At 36.5% G+C, this 21,942-nt stretch overlaps 1 protein-coding gene across 1 annotated transcript; it reads right to left on the bottom strand.

The window, feature by feature from the left end:
- ufm1 (ubiquitin-fold modifier 1) lies at positions 1 to 9,940 on the bottom strand. The gene is made up of 6 exons (XM_087807305.1): positions 9,876 to 9,940; positions 9,715 to 9,771; positions 8,228 to 8,285; positions 6,639 to 6,678; positions 3,360 to 3,392; positions 1 to 678 (listed from the first exon to the last, which is right to left on the bottom strand). Coding segments are annotated over exons 1-6 (264 nt in total). The 5' UTR covers positions 9,878 to 9,940; the 3' UTR covers positions 1 to 604.
- Between the last annotated feature and the right edge of the window lie 12,002 nt (positions 9,941 to 21,942).

Below are 21,942 nucleotides of genomic sequence, written 5' to 3' on the forward strand. Positions count from 1 at the left end.
TAGATTGAATAATTACATTTTATTTAGGAATTAAGAAGAGGAAAGCATATAATATTGCAGGTTAAATGTTTTATTGACATCTAGAATGATAAAAATCAACACTTGGTCTCGTGATTTATTTGTTTGTGGCCATTATGTATGTAAACAAAGAAACAAAGCTTCAAGTTAAATATTTTTCCAGCAAATTATTCAATTTAAACATTGATTGAATAACTATCAAATAAAGCTAAATAAAGAGGTGTTTTTAATTCTAATTTTGCTTATTAAATGTCTCATTTGTATTGGAAAAAAGGTTTAAAAATGTAAATTAAGTGGGTCAACTACAGTGTTAGCAGTGGACGTGTGTGTGACTTTAACCTTTGAACTCGGGGTCGACCCACCTTCCAATCGTTGCCTGCAGACGTAGTAGTTCGACTTACAATTTTCAACGAGCAGACCAAGCATGCCGGTGGTGTTTGTCCATGTCATAAATTAAGTCCCTGATGCGAGTCATGGTGGAGCTGGTGGGGCCACGAGATGAAGAGGCTGAGGTGTTTCCCGGGGTCTCCGGGATGGTATGGATCTGCAGCGTGAGTCACTGCTGCTGTCGGCGAGATGGTTTTCTTCAGTCGCCTCTTCCTCCCACTCTGTCTCGGGGAATGAGGCGCAGCTCCGAGCCGTGTTTGAGGAACACGTTGCCTGAGATACGACACAAAGTAGGTTGACTCGCTTCAAAGATGTGTGATCATTTAAACCCACATGGCTTTAAAATAAACAAAAGTTCTCACTCTTTCGCTAGTATCTCGACAGATACCGTATTTTCCGGACTATAAGTGTCTCCGGAGTACAAGTCGCTCCAGCCATAAAATGCATAATAAAGAAGGAAAAAACATATATAAGTCGCACTGGAGTATAAGTTGCATTTTTAGGGGAAATTAATTTGATAAAATCCAACACCAAGAACAGACATGTGATCTTGAAAGACAATTTAAAATAAAAATAGAGGCAACAACAGGCTGATAATTGTATGTTACGTTACATGAACTGAGAACCTGGTATGTTAACATAACATATGAAGAGTTATTCAGAGAACTATAGCATAAATAACTAACAAGTTTACCAAACCATCCGTGTAACTCCAAATAACTCTTCATCCTCGTGTCACTTTTAAACAACTAACTAACTCCGGAGGTAGAAGATGCGGCGCTTCCTCTTCTACGTGGAAATTATCAACACAGGCCTAGAGCGCCCTCTTGTGGTTTAGTGTGAAAATAACATGTGAAATGATATACCGGTAATAATGTGTTAATAATTTCACACATAAGTCGCTCCAGAGTATAAGTCTCACCCCCGGACAAACTATGAAAAAAACTGCGACTTATAGTCCGGAAAATACGGTACACACTGAAAGTTAGTTTCAGAGAGAAGACTCAAGAATAATCGCCCAAAAATCGTATCAAATAATCTGTAGTGAACAACACAGATGCTAAAAATAGTGGAAACAAGTTATGATGAATTTATGTATTAAGACTGATGGAAAGTTATTGACTCAGCAACAAAAAAAACAACTTGTTTTTCGGCCCTTGACCCAGATTGTGTTGAATATTTTGGCCCCTCATGTGATTGAGTTTGACGGCCCCTCGTCTAATTTCTTTCAGAGATAGTTAAACTAGGAAGGGTTAGTACATGAATGAAAGATACATTGTGGAAAACCTGGACTTAAATCAACGAGGAGAAAACTTTACTACAAATTTAGTTGTCGCTAACTATCAGTATTCAACATGTTGTGTATTTAACTTAATGTGTATATATGTCACAGTACAGATTGGAATCCAGAAGGATCTGGAATCCTACTAGTAGAGATTGGAATTTGAATCTGTACTAGGAGGATTCCAGATCCTACTAGTGAATTCCAATCCGTACTCTGGCATATATAAAGTAATTTATAACTGTCATTACAGTAGCAAACAAAGAGGAGGATGAGTCTAATAAAAACATGTGAAGGATTTCTAAAGACAGAAAAGTTTGTCGAAGGTATAAACAGAGACAATTGTGGAAAAAAAGAAAGAAAAGATTGGTGTGTTTATTTGTGGTGTGTATTTTCAAGAATCTGCCAAAACTATACATATCACGATACAGGGTCAAAGATACGACATATTGTGATACTTTAGAATTGGTGTTGCTGAACTTACAGACCACATGACTCTTGACGAAGTCGTAACTGCTTTCATTTGTTTTCAAACCAAAATATGTCCAAACGTCAGCTTTAAAAGCTGCTGGACTCACTGTATCCTCTCGTCCTCAGTCATAGCATGATTCTATTCTTCCTTTAGCTAGCTTAACAAGATGACTGCTGCCATCTAGTGGCCAGAATTTAAATTGCAACACAAAAATGAACACATTTGCATGTCAATTGTTAATAAAATATATTTCAAAGGATACGTTGCATTTAAATATCGATACAGTCTCATGAATACACACTGTGATATGCAAGTGTATCATTTATTTTACTCTATAAATAATGTGATTTAATTAAAAGGTTTGGTCAATCAGAGAAAAATACCTTTTTTTTTCAAAACAAAACCAAATTGATACAGTAACAGACTGGTAGACGACGCCAACAAAACAACTATTTAAACTCACTAAATAATCCATAAACTGCTTCAATTAGTTTGTAGAAACATCTTTTAGAATTATTTTTTTTCAACGATGAGATTTTTAACAAGGGATACCACAAACACATTTGTTTTCGGGCCTCCGGGTCACCTTGACCCAGAGATAACAAGAGTTATTAGGCTATTCAAACTCTAGTATAAAACTACTCTTTGTAAAGTTCCTTCACTCAAATTGATACAGTAATAATCAATAAAACAGGCATTATAAGTAAGTAAGTAAGTAATATAATTATAGTATTATTTTATATAATTATAGTAACAAATGTCTCCTCCACTTCTTCCATCCCTCCGACTCTCCTCTCCCTCTCAGCGGTTCACATCAAGTCTGGTTCTGCTCAAGGTTTCTGCCTGTTAGGACAGTTTTTTTCCCTCACCATCATCGCTAATTGTGATTGGCCGAGACCCGGTTTTCTCCGTTACGATGTGACACTTGTGAAATAAAGCGGAATTGGATTGTCTGAGCAATCGATTTCCAGGTTAAGCGTCCATCGATTTCTCACTTTGTTTTGTTCAACTGAACCTTTTTTATTTTCCTCGGTTATCTTCTGCGAGACCACCCACACGAGTCACTGTGGGGGGGCTTCAGTCGCCACCATTTTATTCACCGAGAGAAAAAAAAACAATCAAGCCCTTCATTGTTATGATTTGTTGAATGAACAGAGCGAGATATAAAACACGTTTGCTGCCACACTTGGACGCACTCACCTGCGGTCTGGGCAGGATTGATTCCTATTCCATCTGAAGGGAGCGATTGCATGAAAGAGAGAGAGAGAGAGAGAGTTTACCAAATTGTTATGCAAATGATCGGTGCAGCAAAACCCATCACTTGCTTCTCCGTAATGACGCCGCACTTCAAGACAACAGCAGGGACGAAGGTTTGGTCAGAAGGTGAAGCGTTGATGGATCAGATGATTATTTCTTCACGGATAATAAAGTTAAAAACAAAATAAATTCTAAAAGCTCGTTTCTTTGAGCAGCGGCTCCGGGAGATCTTCTATCAGTTTGATGAGCAGGTTGACGGATGTCTTTCCCCTCAAATTACAAATGAACCACCGCAGGGTCCGCCGGCATCATTCATTCTAGACGTGCACAAATTCAAGGAAAATGTGTTTTTTCTTCCTCTTGAAAACTGACATCAACTCTATTCCACTGATGAACCTGAAACGTTCCAGAGCCATTTATTGCATAATCGTCACGTGTGATATGCATGTGGAAAACATGTGATAATTTATTATTTATTGTATAAATCAAGTATTTATTTAATGTGAACTTTGACCAATCAGTGTCACTTTCTGTAAAGTTGTCAATTTGTACTTCTATGTCTCGTTGTCGTTTACGTCTCCGTCCGTCTGTGAACTGTGCGGCGCAGCGTGCTAGGCTCGGTTGCTATGGCGACGCATCTTAGCTCAGTATATCCACGGAAGTAATACTAACTTATGATCTAGTCAAACACTAGTGATCCAGTCACTCGTCTCTTTCAACCTCCTTTGTTAAAGCAACATATCGTAAGAACTTTTCATCTCGTCTCAGTTGTTTTCTTATAAAATCGTGAACTTCCAAACAAACCTGTCCGTCTTCACCGTATGCTAACGAGCTAAGTTGTTAGCGTCATTTATAAAGTGTTATGTGTGCGTCTTCACCGTATGCTAACGAGCTAAGTTGTTAGCGTCATTTATAAAGTGTTATGTGTGCGTCTTCACCGTATGCTAACGAGCTAAGTTGTTAGCGTCATTTATAAAGTGTTATGTGTCCGTCTTCACCGTATGCTAACGAGCTAAGTTGTTAGCGTCATTTATAAAGTGTTATGTGTCTGTCTTCACCGTATGCTAACGAGCTAAGTTGTTAGCGTCATTTATAAAGTGTTATGTGTGCGTCTTCACCGTATGCTAACGAGCCAAGTTGTTAGCGTCATTTATAAAGTGTTATGTGTCCGTCTTCACCGTATGCTAACGAGCTAAGTTGTTAGCGTCATTTATAAAGTGTTATGTGTGCGTCTTCACCGTATGCTAACGAGCTAAGTTTTTAGCGTCATTTATAAAGTGTTATGTGTCCGTCTTCACCGTATGCTAACGAGCCAAGTTGTTAGCGTCATTTATAAAGTGTTATGTGTGCGTCTTCACCGTATGCTAACGAGCTAAGTTTTTAGCGTCATTTATAAAGTGTTATGTGTGCGTCTTCACCGTATGCTAACGAGCTAAGTTGTTAGCGTCATTTATAAAGTGTTATGTGTCCGTCTTCACCGTATGCTAACGAGCTAAGTTGTTAGCGTCATTTATAAAGTGTTATGTGTGCGTGTACAAGGAGGTGGATTTATTATTGATTTGGTGATATCGCGACGCGCCGGCGGCTCCTCTCTGATGTCGCGGGAAACAGATGCAAGTCCTGCGAAACTGAGCGTTATAAGTGATATTTTTCTACCATCATGTCGACACAGAAGCGCGGAAATAAACGAAAGGGAAATATCGCATCATTTTCCTTCTCTAAACCCCCCGACCTTCACTACAGTACTCGCTCCTGGCAGCGTGCAGCACAAATGTTCAGCTCCTGTGATCTTGGCCCTCCAACATGTTTGGTGATTGGAAATGATGACGGAGGCGGTTTGTTTTTCCAAGGTTTCAATAAAAAAAGCAGTTAAAAACTCAATGAAAAGGTTCCATAAAGGTCAGAGTCCGACTGATCGACAGGATGTTTCAACCACGAAGATGCAGCAGAGACTTATGTCTTATGACCTGATCTTTTTTTTCAATCGACTTCTTCGAGTTCTGTTTAAAAGGTTAAAAGAAAAAAGTTGTTTATGGTTTCTTCGTCGGTGAAGGAGATGGAGAGTAAAACAAAATATGTTTTCGGTGACATTTCCAGGCAATGTACCTGAACTTTTGCAAGTGAACACAATACAAACAATGATGTCACGACGCCAACATAACATCTTTAAACTATTTAAACTCACTGAACAATCCATAAACTGCTTCAACTTGTTTGTAGAAACATCATTTACAATTGTTTGTTTTTTTTAACGATGAGATAACACAAGGGATACCACAAAAACATTTGTTTTCTGCGTTTTGTGTCACCTTGACCCCGAGACAAAACAAGAGATACCACAAACACATTTGTTTTCGGGCCTTTGAGTCACCTTGACCATGAGACAACACAAAAAATACCAAAACCACATATGTTTTCAGGCCTCCGGGTCACCTTGACCCTGAGACAACACAAAAAATACCAAAACCACATATGTTTTCAGGCCTCCGGGTCACCTTGACCCTGAGACAACACAAAAAATACCAAAACCACATATGTTTTCGGGCCTCCGGGTCACCTTGACCCAGAGATAAGACAAGGGATACCATAAACACATTTGTTTTCGGGCCTCCGGGTCACCTTGACCCTGAGACAACACAAAAAATACCAAAACCACATATGTTTTCAGGCCTCCGGGTCACCTTGACCCTGAGACAACACAAAAAATACCAAAACCACATATGTTTTCAGGCCTCCGGGTCACCTTGACCCTGAGACAACACAAAAAATACCAAAACCACATATGTTTTCAGGCCTCCGGGTCACCTTGACCCTGAGACAACACAAAAAATACCAAAACCACATATGTTTTCAGGCCTCCGGGTCACCTTGACCCTGAGACAACACAAAAAATACCAAAACCACATATGTTTTCAGGCCTCCGGGTCACCTTGACCCTGAGACAACACAAAAATTACCAAAACCACATATGTTTTCGGGCCTCCGGGTCACCTTGACCCTGAGACAACACAAAAAATACCAAAACCACATATGTTTTCGGGCCTCCGGGTCACCTTGACCCAGAGATAAGACAAGGGATACCATAAACACATTTGTTTTCGGGCCTCCGGGTCACCTTGACCCAGAGATAACAAGAGTTATTAGGCTGTTCAAATTCTAGTATAAAACTACTCTTTGTAAAGTTCCTTCACTCAACACATTACACTGGAAACATGGACTCACCATTGGTGATGATGGCGCTGGTGGCAGCTGGAACTTTGAACTGTAAAAGAACAAATAAAAAAACAGTTATATTTCATTGTTTTTAGATCTTTTTTTTTTCTCAGTGGAATATTCAACATGACAAAGTTATTGTCTCTTTGGAGCAGAAGTGTTTATTCCCCACAGAGTGAGATTATTCCCCACAGAGTGAGATGAAGAAACCCTGAGAAAAACCAGCGTCCGTGGTGATGATGCCACATCAGCAGCTCCACAGTCAGGATTTACAGAGTCTGTCACTGAGGAGATAAGGCTGGTGAGCGAGAGAGTCCTCATGTGAGCAGCTTCTGATTGAAGACCAGTTCTTTCATGTAACAGGAAGGACTTTAAAGAAGGGAATAAATGACCAGCGTTGAGAACACAACACTAGTAATGGAGGATGCGTTGAGTGGTGTGTATGTGTGACATTTTGTGAAATCTTTCAAGTCTTTGTGTAAGAAGGTGTGCGTTTGTTCGTTACCAGTGTCCTAATTCTGGTTCTTACTTTCAGATCTATTCATGGTCAGACCTTCCATCAGTGATCTGATCCAGACTTACACCCCAGCTCGGGCTCTGAGGTCTGTGGATCAGAATCTACTGATGGTTCCTGAACTTCAGGACCAGAGGAGAGAAATCCTTCCAGACTGTTGCTCCTAAGCTTTGGAACCATCTCTGTGTTTGATGATCTACTGACTCCTTCAAGAAACATCTCTGTGTTTGATGATCTACTGACTCCTTCAAGAAACATCTCTGTGTTTGATGATCTACTGACTCCTTCAAGAAACATCTCTGTGTTTGATGATCTACTGACTCCTTCAAGAAACATCTGTGTTTGATGATCTACTGACTCCTTCAAGAAACATCTGTGTTTGATGATCTACTGACTCCTTCAAGAAACATCTGTGTTTGATGATCTACTGACTCCTTCAAGAAACATCTGTGTTTAATGATCTACTGACTCCTTCAAGAAACATCTGTGTTTAATGATCTACTGATCTGTTCAAGAAACATCTGTGTTTGATGATCTACTGACTCCTTCAAGAAACATCTGTGTTTGATGATCTACTGAGTCCTTCAAGAAACATCTGTGTTTGATGATCTACTGACTCCTTCAAGAAACATCTGTGTTTAATGATCTACTGATCTGTTCAAGAAACATCTGTGTTTGATGATCTACTGACTCCTTCAAGAAACATCTGTGTTTGATGATCTACTGACTCCTTCAAGAAACATCTGTGTTTGATGATCTACTGACTCCTTCAAGAAACATGTGTGTTTGATGATCTACTGACTCCTTCAAGAAACATCTCAAGACACTTTTATTCGTTCAGGCTTTTCCTTGATTTTCTGGAACTCCTGTTGTGTTCTCAGTTTTATCTTGACCTTTAAAGTATATACTTTATTGAATATTGTTTTGATTGTTTAAGCGCTTTGTGACCCTGGTCTAGAAAAGCGCTATACAAATATGAAAAGTACTTACTTACTATAATGTATATCCTTATTAGTTTGATGATTTAATTTAAGAAAAATGTGGTGGAAACAAGAGATTTTAAAAAGACAAAACAAAGACTCACCTCTTCAGCAGCAAACTTTAGCACCGCTGTGAACGGCGTGCTGTCTGGAACGCTCAGTCTGTGACGAACAAACAAATAATATAAATATATTAAATGAATATTAAGATCATTAATCAATCAATTAATACCTATGGAGGAGGATCTGTTTTTTAACACTAGAGCTGGTTCGTTTAAACACGACAAAAACAACTAAAAACAATCACCAAGCATTAAATTAAAACATGTTTTGAAAGTGTCAAATTAAAGTTCAACTAATGAGCGTGTACGTGTGTACGTGTGTGTGTGTGTACGTTGTTGTGATGTGTGACTCTATTGTATCATCATTAGTGTGTGTTTGTTCAAAACTCTCTTTTCATCGAAATATTGAAAATGATCTTAAGCTCCGCCCAATGAAAACATTTTCTGGAGATGAAATCTTGTTGGCCATAAACACGCCCACTCTGCTGCAATCAGTCAAGCATGGAGGTTTGTCACCGCGCGTCGTCAATCCCGGAAGGTCTCCCCCACCAAGTGACTCGTTGTATGAACAAAGCGGGGTGTGATTAAAGGCTGCAGGAGGAGTGAAGCCATTATTTCGTCATAATGGACTCTCGTAACCTTTCGTTCGCCCAGATTTCAGACAAACTTTAAAAAGTACTAAGTTTAAAACATGGTCATGATGAGGGATTGTGTTTCTTGGAGAAGAAGAACATTTACTTCATGTCAGGAGAGTTGTTTTTTTTACATTAGTTGATCTATTAATAGATTAATTAAAATGGATCCTGAAAGAAACTGGCAGCCAGTGAAGAGTTTTAAGGATCAGAGAAATGTGAGTTCTTCTACTAGAGCAGGTCAAAATTCTCGCTGCAGAGTTTTGTATGAACTGCAGGCGAGACACATCCTTCTTGTTAAGACACCAAAATAAACTGTTGCAATAAAACGACACAAACACATGGATTATAAGATCCAGATCATGTTGTGACACCATTTTCCTAAGTTTAGAGATTTTTCTCAGTTGAAACAGTTTGTGGTCAGTTTTCTTCAGTGTTGAACAAGAGACTTGTCTTTGTCAAATACAACACCCAGGTCTCTCAGGCTCAGTTTGACAGACTGACCTAAGTCCCCCAAGTACTGACTCAACCCTGGAACCTTATCAGAAAGAAAGGTAAAAGGGAAATAAAATCTACTTTCTAGTTTACCATCAAACTTGTCAACTGCGATTTACCATATATTAGCTTCTATAGACGTGTTATTATGTATTTAAAAATAGATTTCTACATTATCTGTGAACATGAAAATGGGAAGAACATATGGATGATGTTCTGCTGGAGTTGACGCCCATCCATGAATCACAGCTGTTAGTCACTGATGATGTCACACGTGGCTTAGATGTGTCAAAACAACTTGAATTTAAATGTTATGCTTAAAAGAAACACGAAGGAAAGTAATATTGTCTCTTTCATGACAACATGTCAAAGTAAACACTGCTGAGCTAAACGTTTACTCACACTTTGAATGGCAACCGAGGGTCTGACGTCAGAGTGATTTTAAACGTGACTTTGGACCTGAAACAACCAAATAAATGAAGGACGTTAACGCGGGATGTCTTCGCTGTTTAAGTATCTCACTATTATGAAGCTTTAATGAAGAGAAAAACTGTGAAACTCACATGTTGAACGAGCGGCTGCAGCGTCTGTGCTCTGTTTACACACACCCGGAAGACGGAAGGACCCCTTCGTACACGTCATCGTTGTGATGATTTGTTGGCACGAATATATATCGAATTACGTCACATAACAAATAGATTAAACTACTTATCATTACTTAAAATATATCTGTATGTATTATTGGCATCGAACATGGGGTTCAAGCGCATTTATTTAGCGGATTGTAAACAGGCAATATTCGCGACCTCCTTCTATTACCGTAAAGGACAACAGTACAAGGCACTAGGATTTGGCGTATAAAGATGTTGGTGCGCCTATTCCGTTTATTTATAATACATATATTTAATATTTGATTTTTTTTCCATTGTAAGCCAAAACCAATGAATGAAAAAAAAATGATATTATTAATTTTTTACGATGTTTTTTTTTATTTTTTATTTTTATTATTATTAAAACAGATTATACATTTGTTTTAGGAAATGGTAAACGTGTTGCAGAGTTTGTAAATGTGTTTGTAAACTTTTAATTTGATTTCAGAGTTTATACATTTGTTTTAGGGAATTCTTAATGTGTTCCAGAGTTTGTACTTTTGTTCCTAAAATTGTAATAACATTTCAGAGTTTATACATTTGTTTTAGAAAATTGTAAATGTGTTCCAGAGTTTGTACTTTTGTTTGTAAAATTGTAATAACATTTTAGAGTTTATGAATTTGTTTTAGAAAATTGTAAATGTGTTCCACAGTTTGAACTTTTGTTTGTAAAACTTGTAATTTAATTTCAGAGTCCATACATTTGTTTTAGAAACAAATTAAATGTACTCCAGAGTTTGTAAATGGGTTTGCAAAATTGTAGTTTAAGAGTTTATACATTTGTTGGGAAATTTCAAATGTGTTCCAGAGTTTGTACTTTTGTTTGTGAAATTGTAATTTAATTTCAGAGTTTATACATTTGTATCAGGAAATTGTTAATGTGTTCCAGAATTTGTACTTTTGTTAGTAAAATTTTAATTTAATTTCAGAGTTTATACATTTGTTTCAGGAAATTGTAAATGTGTTGCAGAGTTTGTACTTTTGTTTCTAAAATTGTTATTTAATTTCAGAGTTTATAAATTTGTATCAGGAAATTGTTAATGTGTTCCAGAGTTTGTACTTTTGTTTGTAAAACTTGTAATTTAATTTCAGAGTTTATACATTTGTTTTAGAAAAATATTAAATGTACTCCAGAGTTTGTTAATGGGTTTGCAAAATTGTAATTGAGTTTAAGAGTTTATACATTTGTTGGGAAATTGCAAATGTGTTCCAGAGTTTTTACTTTTGTTTGTAAAATTGTAATTTAATTTCAGAATTTATACATTTGTTTCAGGAAATTGCAAATGTGTTCCAGAGTTTGTACTTTTGTTAGTAAAATTGTAATTTAATTTCAGAATTTATACATTTGTTTCAGGAAATTGTAAATGTGTTCCAGAGTTTGTACTTTTGTTAGTAAAATTGTAATTTAATTTCAGAATTTATACATTTGTTTCAGGAAATTGTAAATGTGTTCCAGAGTTTGTACTTTTGTTAGTAAAATTGTAATTTAATTTCAGAGTTTATACATTTGTTTCAGGAAATTGTAAATGTACTCCAGAGTTTGTAAATGGGTTTGCAAAATTGTAATTGAGTTTCAGAGTTTATACATTTGTTGGGAAATTGCAAATGTGTTCCAGAGTTTTTACTTTTGTTTGTAAAATTGTAATTTAATTTCAGAATTTATACATTTGTTTCAGGAAATTGTAAATGTGTTGCAGTTAGTACTTTTGTTTGTAAAATTGTAATTTAATTTCAGAATTTATACATTTGTTTCAGGAAATTGTAAATGTGTTGCAGTTTGTACTTTTGTTTGTAAAATTGTAATTTAATTTCAGAATTTATACATTTGTTTCAGGAAATTGTAAATGTGTTGCAGTTTGTACTTTTGTTTGTAAAATTGTAATTTAATTTCAGAATTTATACATTTGTTTCAGGAAATTGTAAATGTGTTGCAGTTTGTACTTTTGTTTGTAAAATTGTAATTTAATTTCAGAATTTATACATTTGTTTCAGGAAATTGTAAATGTGTTGCAGTTTGTACTTTTGTTTGTAAAATTGTAATTTAATTTCAGAATTTATACATTTGTTTCAGGAAATTGAAAATGTGTTGCAGTTTGTACTTTTGTTTGTAAAATTGTAATTTAATTTCAGAATTTATACATTTGTTTCAGGAAATTGTAAATGTGTTGCAGTTTGTACTTTTGTTTGTAAAATTGTAATTTAATTTCAGAATTTATACATTTGTTTCAGGAAATTGTAAATGTGTTGCAGTTTTTACTTTTGTTTCTAAAATTGTTATTTAATTTCAGAGTTTATACATTTGTTTCAGGAAATTGTAAATGTGTTCCAGAGTTTGTACTTTTGTTTGTAAAATTGTAATTTAATTTCAGAATTTATACATTTGTTTCAGGAAATTGTAAATGTATTCCAGAGTTTGTAAATGGGTTTGCAAAATTGTAATTGAGTTTAAGAGTTTATACATTTGTTGGGAAATTGCAAATGTGTTCCAGAGTTTTTACTTTTGTTTGTAAAATTGTAATTTAATTTCAGAATTTATACATTTGTTTCAGGAAATTGTAAATGTGTTGCAGTTTGTTCTTTTGTTTGTAAAATTGTAATTTAATTTCAGAATTTATACATTTGTTTCAGGAAATTGTAAATGTGTTGCAGTTTGTTCTTTTGTTTGTAAAATTGTAATTTAATTTCAGAATTTATATATGCGTTTCAAGAAATTGTAAATGTTTTCCAGAGTTTGTAAATGTGTTTTCAAAATTCAATTTTCTACATCCATGCAAACTCTGCTGGTTTGCCGCTGGTCTTGCTCAAGAGACGAGGCGCTGCAGTGGTTTCTCACAACAGCAAACAGAAAATCCAATCACGTGAAATAAGATGTGAATGTCAAACGTAGATCAGACTCTCAGAGCAGCATCTGGTACAAGACGCCAGTCGTCATGTGGAGAGGAGCAGAAAAGGTCAATTACCCTTTGAAACAGCACTCGATGTTAATGTGTCTGTGAGGTCGGTGTGTTCATATGTGCTCCTGTGTTCAGAGCCTCATGCATTAAACATGGAGCTGCAACATCAGGAGGTTCCTGAGCTCGAGCACGAGTGTGTTGGAGAGACTTTAGGTTCCTCTTGATGTCACGATTGAACGGATTTATGGTATAATTAAGTATGTAATGTTTATTTGTAAAGATGTTTCTAGACCAGGGTCTCAAAGCGCTTGAACAAAAACAATACACAGTTAAAATATATACTTTAAAAGATCAAGACAACATATAGACAAACACAGGAGTCCCAGAAAGTTAAGGAAAAGCACAAATAAAAGTATCTTCAGATGTTTCTTGAAGGAGTCAGTAGATCATCAAACACAGATGTTTCTTGAAGGAGTCAGTAGATCATCAAACACAGATGTTTCTTGAAGGAGTCAGTAGATCATCAAACACAGATGGTTCTTGAAGGAGTCAGTAGATCATCAAACACAGATGTTTCTTGAAGGAGTCAGTAGATCATCAAACACAGATGTTTCTTGAAGGAGTCAGTAGATCATCAAACACAGATGTTTCTTGAAGGAGTCAGTAGATCATCAAACACAGATGTTTCTTGAAGGAGTCAGTAGATCATCAAACACAGATGTTTCTTGAAGGAGTCAGTAGATCATCAAACACAGATGTTTCTTGAAGGAGTCAGTAGATCATCAAACACAGATGTTTCTTGAAGGAGTCAGTAGATCATCAAACACAGAGATGGTTCCAAAGCTTAGGAGCAACAGTCTGGAAGGATTTCTCTCCTCTGGTCCGGAAGTTCAGGAACTATCAGTAGATTCTGATCCACAGACCTCAGAGCCCGAGCTGGGGTGTAAGTCTGGATCAGATCACTGATGGAAGGTCTGATCATGAATAGATCTGAAAGTAAGAACCAGAATTTTAAAATGATCCTGAAAGAAACTGGCAGCCAGTGAAGAGTTTTAAGGATCAGGAGAAATGTGAGTTCTTCTACTAGAGCGGCTCAGAATTCTGGTTGCAGAGTTTAGTATGAACTGCAGGCGAGACACATCCTTCTTGTTTAGACACCAAAATAAACCGCAAACATGTGGATTCATCACATCGCTGCTCTATTGTTCGGATGTTCATGACAGGGATTACGTTTTTCTTTCCCCCTGAAGCTGTTGCTGCTCCATATTTGAGATTCACATGAATAATCTTTGTTTTATTCTTCCTTTTATTTGTTTTTTTTCAAGGGTCCAGAACATTGTTTTCATGTTTTTTATAGACTGGAGCTGCAGGTTCGGAGTGTTGTGGTTTTAAGAAAGAGATTCCATTACATCTAATGTTATCGTTTATAGAGCTTTGATTATATAGATCAGTTAAAACAGAATAGAAAATAAAATAATCAAATTAGAGCAAAAAAATTCAACCAAAATAGACTTAAAAAAACAAATTGATCAGAAAAATATAAATCAAATTTAGATCAAAGACATTCAGAAAACACTACTGAAATATCTTTGTTATGCAGTAAAGTAAGAGGCTTAGAAGTGAGATGAAATATAAATATATATATATATATATACATTACATGATTCATGGGCTCTTAGCAAAGCAGAAATCTATCGAAGAGAGACGTCTTGGAGTGCCAAGCCCAAAGTTCTAACAAAATGGCGGATCTTTTACAGTATATGAATATTCAGGCGAACCCCTCTAGTATTTGTTCACGTATGATTGGTCAGATACTCTAAACACTTGTCTTCTAAGATGGCCGCCGCACGTGCTGGTTGTAGAAAGTTACCGCAGTTTGATGTCGTCTAGAGAGAATCTGTTTATCAGTTGACTTACGCAGATGTCTGTCCTTGTCCTTCACTATCACCATCGAGAGATTGTTTTGTCTTTCTCAGTGTGAGTGTTTGACCTGAAGAACAGCTGAGCCAGTGGATTCTAAAGAGAGGCAATGATTATTGAATATGAATTAAATATGATCAGTTAATCAAGTGGTTATTTTTAAATGTGTGTTAAATCTAGATGATCGAATACAGTAAAGTTGTCATATCCTCACAGTCCTGATGATCTCGATCCGTCGCTTCATCTCCGACATGAATAACCATCTCTGAGCTCCAGCGACTGTGTCGTTCCTCCCTCTGTTTGCTTACTTTGCATAATCCCGGACACACAGAGCCGCCATTAAATCCCGGCCTGGGAATACTTTGACTCCCATTTGCTAACATGGACGATAAGCAGAAACCCAAAGCAGATTGACTTTGTTATCTTTAGCCAGATGCCCTCGGAGGACGTTTTTGAGAGCTTTGACAAAATCCTCCTCGTCTCGATGAGTCTTATCGATAACTTGATGTGACCTTTTTGCGACTACGTTTTCCCAGGATGCTCTTTGTTGAACCGATCATTACCCCAGAGGTTCCGAAGAATGGAGGAGAAATCCATCCTGCAGGCGAAGAAAAGAGCACTTATGTGCAGTAAAATGGATCTTAATGGATCCTAGGTTTTAAAATGAAGACATAATATCTTATCTTAGTCTATTAGATGCAACACTAATAGACTCAGGGACTCATTCGTTCCTTGTGCTACAGAAAAATAGTTGAAGCATATTGAGAAAATATCATTGTGAATAAAAAAACAACAAAAAAACATTGATTTCACTCAACAACAGGCGGTATGTTCTTATGTTCTCCTTGTGGCGAAAACAATGAATAAATGGTTTTAAAAACTTTCCTTTTTATCTATTCTTTAGAAATCAATAAAAAGTAAATTATTTACCGACACATTTTTATTTAAAACATCTTTAAACTATGTAACTATTTGTACATAAAAAATAAAGATGCAATAATTAAAAAAGAAAAAAGTATGGAAATGGATATATTTGTTAAAATATTTGGCAAAATTGAGCTTTAAACTAAATAATATATATATACAGTATATATATATATGTGTGTGTGTGTGTGTGTGTAAACTCCCCCTTTTAAATTAAACTAATCATTTGGTTTAATTTTGCCAAATATTGTATTGTTCTATACATTGTACATAAAAACATTACCCAAACATTACTAAAATAATATAAGTATATATTAAAGCAAGTAAATAAAACTACATACATACACATAAAAATAATAAATAGTATAATACAATATAGCATTCAATGGTATAACATGTATGTGTATTTATTCTGTATTTTTTATGGATAATTTATATGGATAATATATATATATATATATATATATATATATATATATTATTATTATTATTATGGTGCTAATAATAATTTAAAACATATTTACCATATTTTATATTATTATCTTTGGTAAATCTACACCATGTTTAATAATAATATAAAATTTGTCCTGGACTACATCATAAATACATGTTCAAAAATTAATTCTTACACCTTAAATTAAAGTGGATTTAATATCTTTTTAATTGTCAGATCACCGCAGAAATGTAATGTCAATAACAGCACTCAGAGAGTGCAGACCTCCACCAAGGAAACTCACCTTTGCCGTTGTATTATTATCATCATTTTTTAAACTGGAATATCAAAATTTGATTAAAATACAATGAAGATGGATTCATAACAATGTGCGATTGAATTAAAATATTCACTTAATAATATAAACATGTGTTTGTGGTCACGTATGTGACAACAGGAAGTCGCTGAGAGATTATTCAGGTGAACTTAACTCTCCACAGACATTCGTTCTAATCACACGCTTGACTCTAAATGGATGTCGTCTGGAAGAAGTCAGGAGTTAAAAAGAAGATCGATGAGGACGAGCAGATGCCCTGTGGAGCGTTTACTCAAGACAACTGTTGGATGGAAGGAGAGGAAGAAGAGCATCCGTCAAACTGTGTTAGAATGTGGAGCAGTGGCTGCTGGGTAAATCAAGTGTGCGTAAATCTATTTACACTTTCTCTGCAGACATGAACGTCAGCAGCCATTTGTTTTACACGCTTGATGGAAGACAGTCTTCTGGCTGCCCGTTCACTCAGGAACTACTTTTCTTTCTATTCTCTGTTGAAATTGTCCATCCATCCATCCATCCATCCATCCATCCATCCATCCATCCATCCATCCATCCATCCATCCATCCATCCATCCATCCATCCATCCATCCATCCATCCATCCATCCAACCATTGATCCATCTATTTATCCTTCCATCCTTCTATCCATCCATCCATCCATCCAACCTTTGATCCATCTATTTATCCATCCATCCATCCATCCATCCATCCATCCATCCATCCATCCATCCATCCATCCATCCATCCATCCATCCATCCATCCATCCATCCATCCATCCATCCAACCATTGATCCATCTATTTATCCTTCCATTCTTCTATCATCCATCCATCCAACCATTGATCCATCTATTTATCCATCCATCCATCCATCCATCCATCCATCCATCCATCCATCCATCCATCCATCCATCCATCCATCCATCCATCCATCCATCCATCCATCCATCCAACCATTGATCCATCTATTTATCCTTCCATCCTTCTATCCATCCATCCATCCAACCATTGATCCATCTATTTATCCATCCATCCATCTATCATCCACCAAACCATGTATCCATCCTTCCATCCATCTATCTATCCATCAACACATCCATCCATCCATCCATCCATCCATCCATCCATCCATCCATCCATCCATCCATCCATCCATCCATCCATCCATCCATCCATCCATCCATCCATCCATCCATCCATCCATCCATCCATCCATCCATCCATCCATCCATCCATCCATCCATCCATCCATCCATCCATCCATCCATCCATCCATCCATCCATCCATCCATCCATCCATCCAACCATTGATCCATCTATTTATCCTTCCATCCTTCTATCCATCCATCCATCCAACCATTGATCCATCTATTTATCCATCCATCCATCTATCATCCACCAAACCATGTATCCATCCTTCCATCCATCTATCTATCCATCAACACATCCATCCATCCATCCATCCATCCATCCATCCATCCATCCATCCATCCATCCATCCATCCATCCATCCATCCATCCATCCATCCATCCATCCATCCATCCATCCATCCATCCATCCATCCATCCATTTACAGTATACATTACAAGTTCGATTATATGCTCGATTTTGTTAAAATGATATTTAAAGATTCTCAATATAAATAAGTTACAATAAATAAAGTAATGTTTAATATTAATTTATTTTTAATTTGAGGAACAATTAACATTTAAAAAAAAAGGAATAATTGTGGATTAGTTAAAAAATAAGATTAACATGTTTTATTATTTTTCTCAAATTGGATTTTAAAAGTTGAAATAAATAATTTAAAATAAACTTAGTTGGTTCTGTGACTTATTCAGACTCATCAGATTAATCGTTTCAAACTAACTTCACAGGGGCCGTATGAATGCATCGTAGGGGCCTCAAGTGGCCCCGGGACCGTTTTAAGAAATGTGAGATATAGTTTGTATATTTAGATAAAGATTTATGACCAACTAGTTAAGGAAAAAAGGAGGAAAACATTGAATATGAAATAATGAATTCAAGTTAAAAAAGATTTTCTTTCTTTTTAGTTATATATTTATACGTAAACTCCACCGTATATCACTTTATTGAAAATAAAACAATCTGAAACTGAACAGAAAGTCCAAATATAACTTCTTGTCAAATATGAACACCCTTTTTTGAATGATTTTTATGGTTCTCTAGGCAAAACATAGTTTTTTATTCCATATTTCACTATCTCTCCTTTCTTTTCCCTCTTCATTTTTGGATACATTTCTGCTTCATTTTTTTTTAAACTGTTAATCTTTATTTTTTATTTTGAGGTGGGAACATTGTCGTCAAGTATATAAGAAATATATATCAGATTTGCTTTAAGGTCAACTTTTAGTTTTACTTGCAAAGAGAGAAAAGAACGGAGTTTACATGTCAGTCTGAATCCTTCCTAAAGCACAGAGCTGTTAGTTCGCTGTTATATCTCTGTCGCAGTTTTTACAAGGCATTCATTATTTTTCTCCAAATGTTTCAACCAAACAAAAACTTGAAGGTGTTGTTATCGTCAAGGTCAGGTCTAGCTGTTCACGGCTTTAAAGGTCGTACCTGGTCAGAAGACATGTTTACTCCAACACAAGCAGTGATACAATCGGTGAGAGAGTATTAGTACATGTGGTCAATTAAATGTGTTGAATGTACTTTATCTCATGACTTTCCCATCAATTGATTTTGTAAAAGAATGTAGAATGAGCTCCTTGGCAGAGGTATGCTGTGCCTCTTTTGCTAGTTGTGTTATTTTTTACAAGTACAATCACTTTCTCAGTGAATAAGCAATTTTAGATGAATTAATAATTTATAATATTATTATTTGCTCCCATAACCTTCAGACTCCAGTTCTACACCTTATCTGGATCAAACCGGTTTCATCTGAGCTTGAACGTCGGCGTGTTAATGACTTCTCTCCGAGGTCGACTCGAGTGTTGACGCTCTCCAGCGCCGCCAAGCCGAAGGTGACGACGCATCTCCGCCCACGCCATTATCTCTCCAGAAACACCGTTTCTCACCTTTACAAAGAAAAAGGTCAGTTTTTTCTTCCGACTTCATGTAAATCCTTGAACCATGAACCGAAGAATAATGTTCGAATCTCTTCGCCGGCCTCAGCGTTTCCTTGTCGATGCAGAATCCCTGCGTTCAATATGTCATTTTCTTTACGCCGACCTCGGCATTTCAGGGGAAATTGACTGTCGACTGAGAGGCGGCCAAGACTGGTCGTGGTTCGTTTCCCCCCGACGGCTAAAAATCTCACCCTAAAGTGATGAACTTAAACCCGCTGGGGTAAAGGTGAGTGTCGAGGTTCACCTCTTTTGAAGCCACAATAAAAGCCCGTGTTGTTATTTATGTGTTTTGACAGCAGCCATTAGCGCAGGAGCTGATATCACTAATGATGGTCTTTGATTACATCCGCCCGCCGTCACAGACCGTCCTAGACTACACTATATTTAGACCGAAAAAAATATCCTCCGACACAATTAGCCGCGGAGGCGCTCCATCAAAGGAGGAAATGTTTTTAATAAGACACTGGTTTTAAAAGCAGTTATTCAGGTCGTGACAATATGATTGGAAGTCGTTACCTAACGGAGGAACACGGCGTTTTTTTTCTGTGTTGAAGGTACTTTTGTGATTCATGAATGTCCTCAAAACAAAAGGGTAAAGTCATTAAAAAGTTTTACTTTAATGAATATTCTTATAAAATAACGCAACTAGCTAAAGAGACACAGCATACCTCTGCCAAGGAGCATGTTTTACATTATTTTACGAAATTAAGTCCTGAGCTAAAGTATATTCATTACATTTTATTTATCATATGTAATAATATTCTCTCAATTATTGTATCACTGCTTGTGTGTAAGTAAACATGTCTTCTGACCAGGTACGACCTTTAAAGCCGTGAACAGCTAAACCTGACCTTGACGATAAGAACTCATTCAAGTTTTTGTTTGGTGGAAACCAGAGATATAACAGCGAACTAACAGCTCTGTGCTTCAGTATAGATTCAGACTGACATGTAAACTCTGTTCTTTTCTCTCTTTGCAAGTAAAACGTGTGACTAAAAAAAAATCAGATTTCCTTTCTTTGTTGTAGTGAAGCGTTTAAGTGATTTTTCACCCATTTTCATATCAACGTAGGGTTATTTTCAGAGTAATCTGGTCATTGACAGATATAGTCAAAAATGTTTGTTCATTTTAATGTAGCGACTGGATCTCAGTTGTCTGTATCTTTTGCAAAAAGACACTTAAAAACCTCCAAATACCCCCAAACTGCTCGACTTTAACTATGACCTTCAGTCAGATGCCTTTGACCTGACAAAAAGCAAAAAAAACTATAAATTCTCAATTGAATTCTAGATGGAAAATGTACTAGTTTTGAGCCACAGCAGTAAAAAGCTACAAGTGAAAGACACAATCTTAGTGAATCCAGATGAAACCCTCGTAAAATGCTTTTTGGTGCACGGTCAAATTTAATTGAAATGCGTTTTATTGTATTTCAAACAGATGCATAAACATCAACGAAAACACAACCTTCACAAACACACAACAGAAAAATAAAGGAAACAAGCATGAATAAAAAAATCCCTGAGAATAAAAGAATCGAATTATCATATTTATCCACACGAGAACAATCATCACCAAACATTTTAATTGAATTTCATGAATTATTCACCAGCGCGTCCTTCTCCTCATTGTCAGGATCACGACGTCTTCAAAGACTTCTTCCTCGCCGTCGCCGCTCACTTATATTAGCTCGTCCATGTTGCTGTTTAGCAGCCGAGGAGGGAAACACAAGTGACCTTATTACGGCGAAAGCAAATCAAATCCAATTACCCGAGTGACCAACGAGGGCCTGTAGGCATCGAGTCCGGCCCTCAGTGGAGAGAAAATGTCTCGGATAATCAAGACCCTCGTCTAAGGTTTGTCCTTTTGCTTTATTCCCCGAGTAAAACTTCCTCAAGCCTGTACGACAGTGGGTTGGAGACGGCAGTTGCATTCATTTTCATCATTGCTGTTTTTTTTAAACAAATACACATCCTAAAGCCCTTTTTATACTGCAAAACTTACTAGATATACATATTCTGTCCCAGTATTTGGTAGAAAACCTCCTGAAATCTCAATTCATTTCATTATTCTCAAGGTGAAAAGGTCGTTTTTTAATCCACGTTTCATTACCCCTCTTAATATTTGTCCTCCTCTCGGAAGTTTTCGTTAAAGTCTAGACATTTATTATCTATTTGACGGAAAACTGTTAATTTTGAGGTGAAAATACCGCCATCTAGTAGTGGGAGTTTGTCACTTCCCAAATCCTCAAAATGGACGTATAGAGGTGTATTTTTTTGTGATGTTAACCATTTCCCATCCACTGCCAAACCTTTACATAAATGGATTAGAGACGGCAGTTGCCTTCATTGTCAGCATTGATGCTTTTGTAAACAAATACACAACC

The sequence above is a fragment of the Callionymus lyra genome, chromosome 14 (assembly GCF_982586985.1).
Source record: "Callionymus lyra chromosome 14, fCalLyr1.hap1.1, whole genome shotgun sequence".
NCBI lineage: Eukaryota > Metazoa > Chordata > Actinopteri > Syngnathiformes > Callionymidae > Callionymus > Callionymus lyra.

What these genes read in the sequence shown, in the direction of transcription:
- ufm1 (XM_087807305.1), bottom strand. An exon ending in CCTCGGTTGCCATTCAAAGT is followed by an intron (nt 8,286 to 9,714) that starts GTGAGTAAACGT and finishes TGTTCGTCACAG; the next exon opens with ACTGAGCGTTCCAGACAGCA. An exon ending in CAGCGCCATCATCACCAATG is followed by an intron (nt 3,393 to 6,638) that starts GTGAGTCCATGT and finishes CGCTCCCTTCAG; the next exon opens with ATGGAATAGGAATCAATCCT.